This window comes from Giraffa tippelskirchi, chromosome 4 (assembly GCF_054371585.1).
Source record: "Giraffa tippelskirchi isolate mGirTip1 chromosome 4, T2T-mGirTip1v1.2.pri, whole genome shotgun sequence".
NCBI classification, from domain to species: domain Eukaryota; kingdom Metazoa; phylum Chordata; class Mammalia; order Artiodactyla; family Giraffidae; genus Giraffa; species Giraffa tippelskirchi.
This window is the reverse complement of record NC_137278.1, coordinates 13,772,973-13,783,763: the sequence shown is the minus strand read 5'-3', so window position 1 is coordinate 13,783,763 and position 10,791 is coordinate 13,772,973. Positions and strand designations below refer to the sequence as shown.

Here is a 10,791-nt window from a genome sequence, read left to right as displayed (position 1 = left end):
TATTTTCTTTATAGAAAGACAAGGTCTCCCATCACCTAACAGCCCAGCATGGGCCCTGCAGGGCTCAGGGACCGCCGGGGCCCCTGGGTTGGGGACGGGCTGCAGACCTGGGTCTGCCCTGGGCTTCCAGGAGCAGGATTGGAGAAGCAATGGGATGAGGACATCACATGGGAGCCACCCTGTGGGGGCGGGGGAGGCAGACTTCACACCTTGAGGGAATGGGCGTCTGGCTAGAGGGAAGGTCAGGCAAGGATCAACAGACTCTAACCCCATCCCCTCAACTGGCCAACAGCTGGAGCGATCTTAGATTAACAGCCTTCCCTTTGGGTTGGAAAAAATTCCAGAGAGGATGACTCCCAGCCGTGCATTTCAACAGATACTTTTTGAGCACCTACAAAGGACCAGGTTCTGTGCTGGACCTTGACACATCTGCTCCCCACTGGTTGGAGTGAAGGGGATTTGGCTCAGAGACAGGGAGGAGTGTTAGGAGGAAGGAGGAAAGCAGAGGAAGGAAGATGTCTGTGCTGGTCTAGGACACATCTCTGACACTGACACCCATGACCTTTCCCGGGCCCTACATCCATGAGCATTTTCTGAGTCCTACTGTGTGCCAGGCACCATGCTAATTAATGCCTTCAAAGACCCTTCATCCTCCTCCCTCAGAGCCTGGTGGTGAGCTCCTTCCAGGGCCCTCCAGGGTCCTTTATAAACGGGGACCCTCTGGGAAGGGCCAAGTTAACCCCAAACCCAACAGCCCTCTGGGGAGATGGGCTGTACAAGGGCAGCTTCCCATCTGCCTGTGGTCAGCGGGCCCTGGACCCTGACTTGCCTGTGGCCACTTTCCAAAGTGCTCCTTTTGGCTGCTTCTGAAGTTTCCCACCTGAGCGGGGACTGTCTGGGGGCATGGAAGGAAACGAGGGAAGGGTCTCCTTGAAGGGAGAGTATGCCTTCCCTTTCCCCGACATTTCTAATATCACGTTCTGACTCGCTCTGATCCTTACGCAGGGCTGATCGACACATTCCTCCCCTCTGAAGCCCCCACCTTCCTCAGGGCTCCCCGCACACTCTGGGCACACACGGTGATCATCCCCCCCCCCGTGGAGAGCTCTGACCAGAGGACACATGGCTGGGGAACTCAAACCAAATGGGATGAAAGGTGGCTCACAGGCTCAGCCAGCTCTGAGACTCCGGGAGCTTTCCTGAGCCACCTCTCAGCGAAATCTGTATCTTAATGAGTAACACACAGAACACTGCCGGCAACAGACAAGCTCATGAAATCAGCCAGGTCGGTCTGTTAACTGCACCCACGCAGCACATGATTGGGGTGGGAGAGTGCGCAGGCCTCCTGGGTATTTCCACTTCATTTTCACAGAACGGGGTGGTAGGGAGTCAAACCTGATGTTCCTAGGCTCTAACCATATTCTCTCTGGGCCCCACCCCCACCCCGGGCAGACCCCAGACTCGGCTGCCTCGAGTTCTCTCCTCTCCATGGCTCTCCGTCTTGGGGCTGTTGGTACCCCCACCCTGCCCCAAACACAGCAGCTTTTTATCCCCAGTTGTGGCTTCTCAAGAAACCAGAAGAGAAGAGGCCATCTGTCACGTTTTGGATATCATATGTCCGCTGATGGCTCGCGAGCAGGTGGGCCACCAAGAGGTGCTGGGGAGGAGAGCGGGCGAGATTCAGGCGGGCTCGCCAAGCGCAGCGCAGCGGAACGCGGAGATGAGGAGCGGGGTCTCGGGCTGGGACTTAGCATCCTGCCATCTCTCCACCGGCAGGAAGCCCAGGGGTGGCGTCTTCCGAGAAGACAGAGCGGCCCTCAGGACAGAGTGTGCCTGGAGTGGGAGACCTTGTGGGCGCTGTCTATGCAGGGCTGGGGCCGACCCTCGGCCGGCGGGGCTGCGGACGCGGCCTCCTGCGGGGTGCCGCTGGGCTGGAGCCGGCTCCCCGACGACGTGCCACTGCGGCCACACACCAGGCGCTTCTCGTCCAGCAAGGACAGGTGGTATTCACACAGGTCGATCAGCGAGGCCACCTGCTCGTGGAGCGGCAGCATCTTGAACTTCCTCTGGGCCAGGTAAAAGAAGGCCTCCACGAAAGCCTGCAGGCACATCCCTGTGGACGAGAGACCGCATTAGCGGGGCGTGGTGCGTGCGCGCAGGCGCCCTGGCTTCCCGACGCCAACCCGCAGGCTCTCGGCCCACCCCTGTTTCCTTTCGGAGAGGAAACGGGCGTCTCAGCGTGCGTGACCAGCGCCAGGCCTTCACCACCACTGCCAGATTCACCCTTTAAGCAGCCCTGTGAAGAAGGGTCAGTAACCTTGTTTTACTCATGGGGAAACTGAGTTTCAGAGAACTGGAGATACCTGGGCAAAGTCCAGTGGTAGAAAGCGGTAGGGCTGGGATTTAAACGTAGCCCAACGCCTTATCCCTTTGCATCGCCATCAAATGTTTCCATTAAAACCCAGCCCACAACTTTTATAATAAGGAACAGGGTGTGAAGATGAGTCCAACAGGATGGCCATTCTATAGCCTCATGGAAAATGCTAGGTGCTCAGTCATGTCCGACTCTTGATGACCCCATGGACTGTAGCCTGCCAGGCTCCTCTGTCCCTGGGATTTTCCAGGCAAGAATACCGGAGTGGGTAGCCATTCCTTTCTCCAGGGGATCTTCCCAACCCAGGGATCGAACCTGGGTCTCTCACACTGCAGGCAGATTCTTTATCATCTGAGCCACCCAGGGAAAGCCCTCATAGATGTGTCAGTTACATGAGCGTGTACGTTTCTCGAAATCCACAAATTGTACCTTAAGTTAAAATCTGTGCATTTTGCTATATGTAAGTGAAGTGAAGTGAATTCACTCAGTCATGACTGACTCTTTGCAGCCCCATGGACTGTAGCCTATCAGGCTTCTCCATCCATGGGATTTTCCAGGCAAGAGTACTGGAGTGGGTTGCCATTTCCTTCTCCAGGGGATCTTCCCGACCCAGGGATCGAACCCGGGTCTCCTGCATTGCAGGCAGACGCTTTTACCCTCTGACCCACCAGGGAAGCCCTGCTATATGTAAATTTTACCTCAAAAAGTAAAACATACCTGACCCCTTCTCTATACTCAAAACTATATTCTGAAAGGTATTAATAGGAGACCCCATTCTGCGCCTGGAAGGTTCTTCTACTTTGCCTCATAAACTCCTACTCATTCTTGGGATTTGAGCTGAAAATCACTTACTCAGCAAAACCTCCTCTGAGTCCCAGGTAAGATCCAGCCCCTGGTAGAGGCTTCTTGCCTTTTTCTTGGTAGCACCTTTGGCTGCTAGTTCAGGGTTTTATTAGAGCAGTTCACTGACAATCTCTAGCTTCCCTGCTGGACTGTGGGCTCCAGCTCACCTCAGTCCCCCCAGTGCCAGGTCCCCAGAAGATGCTCAATACAGAGGGACTGACTACATGAGTGAATGAATGAATGAGTCAGCGCTAGGCGCTTCACAGACATGCCTCTGCAAGGTCACTATTATGATGTCCTATTTTACAGATACGGAAACAATCAGAGATGTTGAGTAACTTCCCTAAGGTCACACAGCCAGAGAATTGTGGCTTGGAAATTCACACTGTGACTCCCAATTCTCCCAAGTTGTACCCTGCAAAAGGTTCTGAGTCTTCCCAACGTTCTAGTGAAAGTGAACTCCATGATCCAAAATCATGGGGCTCCCTGGACTCCTTGGGGAAGATGGCTCTAAGGCTGGACCAAACGCCACATGGTATTTTTAGAGAAGCCAGCTCCCACTCGGCTAATCCACACCTTCCTAGGGGCCTTGCTTCCTTCTCAGACATATTAGTTGCCTGCTCTGTCAGTGTAGGCGGAAGCCTGGCCTGGAGTTCGTAAATGCTGGATGATATATGGACCCTGGGATCTGAGAGATCTTTTTGTGTTGGAAACTTGAGCTGAGCAAAGATGTTGCTTTTTTGTTTTTTGTTTCTAATCTTCTTCTGAGTCCATCAAAGCTTTTTTTTGCTCGCTTCTCTTGACTCCAGACGTTCTGCAAGTCCCCTGCTTGGTCTTGACAGGAGCTGATAAAAAGAACAGTAACCCTTTTAATGTAAACAGAGGCCTGGTACCGACCGAGGCGCAGGGGATGAGGCCTGAGCCTGTATGAAGAGACAGACGTTTTCTAATCACTGACTCTGGGCCAGGGCTCTCCTAGGGTGTGCGTGCATGTGTGTGTGTGTCACAGTCAGTGGGAGGGTCCAGGACACGCAGGCTGAAGAGGCTGGGATCTAAAACCAGAGAAACTCAGGGCAGTCTCAGCCCCCAACTTCACAAGCGTGTGATCTCCAGAGCGCTGCTGCTCCAAGTGTGGTCGGCAGACGGGTGCCGGGTCCAGGAACGGCATGTACCTGGTCCCTGACAAGATAAGGAGCTTGGGCCAGAATGTAAATCACCCTCCTCATCAATCACATTGTTTAGTTTAGCTGGCAGTGCTTTGCGGCAAGACTTTCCGTTTATAAAGGAAGCCGCACGCATTTACATGCTAGCTGGAGTCTCCTATCCAGGACTGGAAGAACAGTGCATGACTGCAAGTTTCATAGCTCTGGGGTCTACAACCCACCTCCCCCAGTTTAACCACAGTCTTGTCAAAAAATGCAGATTCCGGGATGGGGTCCAAGACCCTGCATTTCTGCCAAGCTTCCCAGTGGTACCCAGGCTGCTGGTCTCTGGAGCACGCACTCTGAACAGTGAGGACTGAGCACCTTTTACTCAACAAACACCCGTTTCCTTCCCTTAATTGGAAGCAGACTGTGATTAGAGCAATAACAGCACCCCCCCCCCACCACAACATACAATTAAGACCTCTTTGGAGAGAAAAAAGTATGGCTAAATCATTGAGAAATCATTATCAATATCTCATTATTGATAAAATGAGAAATGGGGTTGACTGTGTTATCCTTGGTTTTCTTTTTGCTTGTCTACATTTTCAGATTTTCTATAGTACACATGTGTGCAATAAAAAATATGCAACTGGAAAATCTAGAGAGTGGAAAAAGGTGATGCTGGGACAGCTGCTTCTAATTATGAAGACTTTGCTACTATTTGAAGTCATTGCTTTGAAAAATTAGAGTGCAAACTTTCTGCATACATGTTCTGCTTTGATAAAAAGTTATATATATATAAAGTATATGTAGGAGAATGAAGGGGAATGGACATTACTGACTCCTGCATGGGTCACGTACACTATGCCAGTGGTCTGACCCTCACTACAAGTGCCACTGTGCAGATGAGAAAACTGAGGCCCAGAGAGATCAAATAACTTGCCCTCAGGTCACATAACTTGCTCTCAGGTAAGCGGCAGGGCTGGGATTTGAATCCAGGCCTCAGGCTCTGCTGATTGTGTTCAGAAGCCATGTTGGAATACAGACTGCAGCTCCACCCCAGGGTTCTTGGTGCTAAAGGTCTGAGAACCTGCACTTTGAACACATCCCTAAGTGGTGACGAGGCACCTAGTCGGGACCCCACTTTGAGAACCCGTCCCTGCCTCACCTCCTCCCGCTGCCAGGTTCAGTCTGTTCTTTCTCCACTCTGAAAGCCCATCTGCAAAAAGGGGCCTGCTTGCAAAAGGGCTGGCCCCCGAACTGAGAGAAGCTTGACTTTGGGCTAAAAATGACGGCCTTTTAAGACACTCTGATTGAAAGCAGACTTGGAATCAGTTATTTTTCAAAGACTAATGATGGAGCTGGAAAAGCATGAACTTGTTCCAACTTTGCATTAAGTCCTCTCTTGGTTTCTGAGAAACCACACATCCCCGGTTTCTTCTAGCGTCACAGCTTGACCACTAGGGCGGGGGGTGGGAGGCAAGCTCTGTTGCCCTCTGCCAGGCCCTGCCCTGCTCTGTCTGTACTGATGGAGTGTGGGCCTGAAAGGTTCTGGTGGGCCAGGCCATAAGGGCCCTGTGGACCAAGGTGGGGCTTCAGATCTCATGCTGAGGAAGACAGGTGGCCACTGGGAAGTTTCCAGGTGACATGGTCAGGGTGGGTGCTGTGTTGCCAGCAAGTGGCAGGGTTACAGGAGAGAAGAATCGGGGAGGTGCCTTAGGGAGTTACTGCACTGGTCCAGGTGAGGGCTGATAGTGACTCGGACCAGGCAGCAGTTGGGGGGGTGGGCGTGGTGAGAGGTGATGATGAGGTTCTGGATAGAGTCTGGGGGTCGTGCCTATGTCTCTGAGGGGCCAATGGGGTGTATGGGGGCGTGAGGGCAAGTCAGGAGTCCTCATGAAGAAGGGGCCCTAACAGCAGGCTGAGGGGACTGGCCTTCCCCTCAAGGCCTGTGGTTTGCTAACATTTTTTTTTGTAAAATAACCTGGGGACCTTGCCAGAAATGCAGGTTCCTGTTCCCGTCCCCTGGGGGGCTATCTGTTGGTGATGAGGCCCAGATACTGCTTGTAACTGCAGCGCTGGGGATCCGACACTCAAGGGTGATCAGGAAGCTTTGGGATGAACACTCCCTCTTGGCTGTCTCTTGAAGGGCTCTCGAGGAGGCAGTGGAGTGAAGAAGTTGAGAGCATGGTCTTTTGAGAAACCTAGTGCTGGACTAGCCCTGCCATGGGTGATCAAGAACCTCTGGGGGTGCAGAGAACAAGCGCTCTCCTCTGAAATCCCACTGCCCACCTGTCTCCACCATCTTCACCTGCTTGGGCTGCCAAATACCATAACAAAACACCATAGCTGGGGTGGCTCAGACCACAGATGTTTATTCTCTCAACAGTTCTGGAGGTGGAAAGCCTGAGATCAGAGTGCTAGCGTGGTTTGGTTCTGGTGAGGGCTCTCTTCCTGGCTTGCAGACAGCTGCCTTCTCTCTGTGCCTTCCCAAGGCAGAGAGAGAGAGAGAGAGAGAGCCAGCAGTCTGGTATGTCTTAAAAGGACACCAGCCCTATTGGATCAGGGCCTCACCCTTATGACTTCATTTAGCCTTAATTACTTCCTCAGGGGCCCCAACTCCAAAATCAGTCATACTAGGGGTTAGGGTTCCAACATATGATTGAAAGTGGGGGATAGGGCATGCTTTAGTCCATAGCACCCTGGTCTGTAGCTTGGTTCTGCTGAGGTGCACCCAGTACTTGAAATGTCTCCTACCATTTACCAGGTCTTCGAGATTACTTGAGCTATTTAGGAGAAGATGTAAGAAACCCTGCCCCTCTCCCCTGCTCCTCCACCAGCCCTGCCGGATCACTCCTTACAGCTCTAATGCAGAGCTGGAAGCATCTCTTTGGTAACGTTGCTTCAGTGACCCATTACAGTAAAAGGGATGAAAGGAAACAATAGCACTTCATATTCATTGAGCCTTCATTACGTGCAAGCCCTGGGCAAAGGCCTGCACTTGCATTATTTAACTGAACGAATCTCTCAGAAATCTCAGGGAGCAAGTGTTACCATCAATCTCGTTTTATATTCAAGAGGCTTGTCAAAGTCACATAGCCGGTAAGGTGCCTGAGCCTAGGACTGTTTCCGTAACTTTTTGACTCCGCTATGGCTTCAAGAGCCGTCAAAGAGACGGCCAAGTCAGGGTGTTAATTCCAGTCACTTAGAAAGAAGAAATGACGCTGCCTTGCAGTGAATGAGGGAGCCCACCTCCCACCACTCCCATTTCTGCTGGATGTCAGCAAGAAGGTGCAGAACTGTCCCCCAGGTTTTGCAAACAGGCTTTCCCCTCCTGCCCGCTGTGCCTGAAGATCAGCTGCTGAGTGTTTTTCTAAACTTCATTTGGGTTCATGGATCTCGCTGGAGAAAGCAGCCTTCGGAAACTTCCAGTGTAGCCATCCACGTGGCTCTCACCGAGACTGCCACTTGCATATTGGATGCAGCCCCTGACAGGCCATGGCCTCATTCTGTCCATCAGCCTGGTGAGAGAGGGTCCACCGGCTCCTGGCCCCCAGCCTGCTCCTCTCTCCGCCCAGGGAGAGGCTCTTGATCACCGGACTTAAGGACAGTGCTGGCGGCTGTGTCCTGATAATCTCATCATCTACTCTCAGGCTTAAGGATGGAAACAAGAATAATGCGGTCCGTGCGTAGAGCCCTGCCAGTTTACAAAGAATATCTGTTTTCTCATCTGGTTCTCTGAGTCGCTTTCGGAAGAGGACTCCCTACTTACAGCTGAGACCCAGAAAGGCCAAGTGGCTTGTCTAGGTCCCCTTAAGTAGACGAGGCGGCATTTAAACCCTAGCTGACTCTCATAGCCACAGTTCTCTTTTCGACAACGTGTTCTTTCTTAACATCTGACATTTATGTATTATTTTATAGCTTATAGAACACATTTGCATATATGATATAATTAAATCCAAATCATTGTCGACAGCCACAGATATTACCCCAGACTGAATATGAGATCTATTTTTTTACCTCTCAAATATACCTGTGCTTCCTTGCTAATAATTCTATTTCAAAATATTGGTGTGCTGGGTTAGGACAGCTATTTGCTGATTCTTTCTCTCATCCCAACCTTTAAATCTCTTTCTCATTGCTCACCTGGAAGAGAGGTTTCTGTCTCGTAGTGAATTTTTAAATGTGCAAGTATACGGGCTTTCTGTTTGGAATCGGTGGTGGGAAATAAAGCTGAGTGATCTTGACTAGAATTACTTTAGTGGTTCCTCTCTGTGCAGCAGAACGCTCCCCAGAAGAGCTATGTGAAGGCTGCACCAACTCTGAGGTGGTTAATCACGAGGATCTGTCTTCTCTCCATTCTTGGGGTGGCTTGCAGTGTGCTCTGATCTGTAGCTGCAGTCAGTCCCCCTAAGCATTACCATGGTCCTTCCCCCAGGCCTGGGGCTGGGGTCTCAAAGGGCTGCACTGTGGGAGATGAAAACTGGGGCTTTCCCGAGAGATGGCATCTGGCTCCATGGAGGAATGACTGATTGGGCTGGGCTGGTCCCCGCTCTGCTGCGTGCTAGCTGTCTAGTCTTTTGGGAGCCGGTTCTCCTCTGGAGGGCTTGGTTTCTATGTCTGTAAAGAGTGGCTTTTACCAAGCACCCCCTAGAAAAAGCCCAATATAGCACTTAAAAAAGACCAGTCATCTCACCACTTTAACGCCTGCCCTTTCACCTCCCGCTGCCTGGAGTGCTATCATGACGCTGGTTTCATTTGCTTCTTTTATTGCACTAACCGACTGCTTGTCTCCACACTAGGCTGTCCTGAGGCTGGGGAGCCTGTGTCCCCATCTCTGGCTGTCACAGAGTAGGCTTTCAGGAAGTGTTTGTGGAATCAATGAGCCGACTGACTGGGATTACAGGAGGAAAAATTATGCTGCAGGGTTAGAGGACCAGGATTCTCACCTGGTCTCTGCCTTCCGTGTGGCGTGGCTTTGGGCCAGTTACTCCCCCTCTCTGGGCCTCACTTTCCCCTTCTGTAAAATGGGCGGAGGATCGGGCCATTTCTCAGGATTCCAGAAGCATTAGGAGGGATGGAGGCTTCTGAATGTTTGAAAAATAATAGTTGGGCTTCCCTGCTGGGTCAGTGGTAAAGAATCTGCCTGCCAATGCAGGAGACACAGGTTCGATCCCTGATCCAGGAAGATCCCACATGCCGGGGAGCAACTAAGCCTGTGCGCCACAACTACTGAGCCTGCGTGCCTAGAGCCTGTGCTCTGCAATAAGGAAGCCACCGCAATGAGAAGCCTGCGCATCGCAACTAGAGAGCAGCACCCTGCTCTCCATAAGCAGAGAAAAGCCCGCGCAGAAACGAAGACCCAGCACAGCCAAAGATAAAATAAATACATATATTTTTAAAAAATAATATCTTTAAAAATTCTATTATAATAATTAAAATCTCAAACCACGTTTATTGAAGATGTTCTGCCGCCAGGACTCACGCTGTGCATTTTCCCTGCACGTGTCCCTTCAATCTCACAACAGCCCTGAGAGGCTGGTACTGCTGATATTCACACTGTGCAGCTGAGAGGCCTGAACCCAGAGAGGCCCAGCCACTTGCCCAAGGTCACATTTCCTGTGCCCCAGTTTGCACTGTCCAGAGTGGCGGTACTGGGTCCCCCATTGCTGGTCTATACCACCTCATCCCAAAACAGATGAAAACTTCCTCAAGGCTCACCCTTTCAGGGACAGAGGAGACAGCCATTCCCCTATAGTTGGGGAACAGAAGTCTTACGCACAGAGTTCTTGTATCTAAGCATTACAGCAGCGAGTCACCATCACCTTTGTCCTTGGCTAGATGGAAAAATTACTAAGTGTCAGGAGTGAACCATAAATAGACCTTGGAGAAAAATCATTACCCCCAGAAGCCCGCAGCACCCACATAACAAACATAAGCAAAGATGAAAGCAGTTATTCCATCATTTCATTAATCGCAGGTCACACTGCTGGCAGGCGCAGTGTGGCCTGAAGGTCCCGCTCCAGCCCCAGCCAGGGTCACCCCTGATTCCACTGTGAGGTGGATGTGAACTCCTGAGTCATCGTCTGGGGAGATGGGCTGCAGGGCTGGTCACCACTTCCTGCCACCTCCTTGGTGCTCTTCCAGATGCTTCTGGTAGGATTAATGGCTCCCACGGACCTTCTGAGGTACAACATTCATCCCTCAGCAAGGGGTCATGATCTCTGGCTTGGAAAGGACTCCAGAGATCACAGAATCCAGGCCCTTAGAGGATCACAATACCACTCGGTGAGAAGTAATAAGAGTAGTTGGCATAGAGCGCATGCTTTGTATGTATCAGGCACTGGGGTGAGCTCTTTATGGGGTGCCTCTACCTCACCCTCAAAACAAAATCTAGGGACTTCCCTGGTGGTCCAGTGGTTAAGACTC

At 51.5% G+C, this 10,791-nt stretch overlaps 1 protein-coding gene across 7 annotated transcripts in view; it reads right to left on the bottom strand.

Annotated features, from left to right (window-relative positions):
* Positions 1-1,269: 1,269 nt before the first annotated feature.
* TTLL11 (tubulin tyrosine ligase like 11) overlaps positions 1,270-10,791 on the bottom strand; it is a 256,423-nt gene continuing 246,901 nt past the window's right edge. For 5 of the 7 annotated variants that reach the window (XM_081588769.1, XM_081588770.1, XM_081588766.1 and 2 more), the window contains one exon: positions 1,270-2,113. In XM_081588769.1, coding sequence (XP_081444895.1) covers positions 1,818-2,113 — 296 coding nt within the window. In that variant the 3' untranslated portion in view covers positions 1,270-1,817. Of the gene's footprint in view, positions 2,114-3,226; positions 4,063-10,791 lie in introns of all 7 variants that reach the window. The other 2 variants (XR_014081856.1, XR_014081857.1) reach the window with 1 other exon arrangement.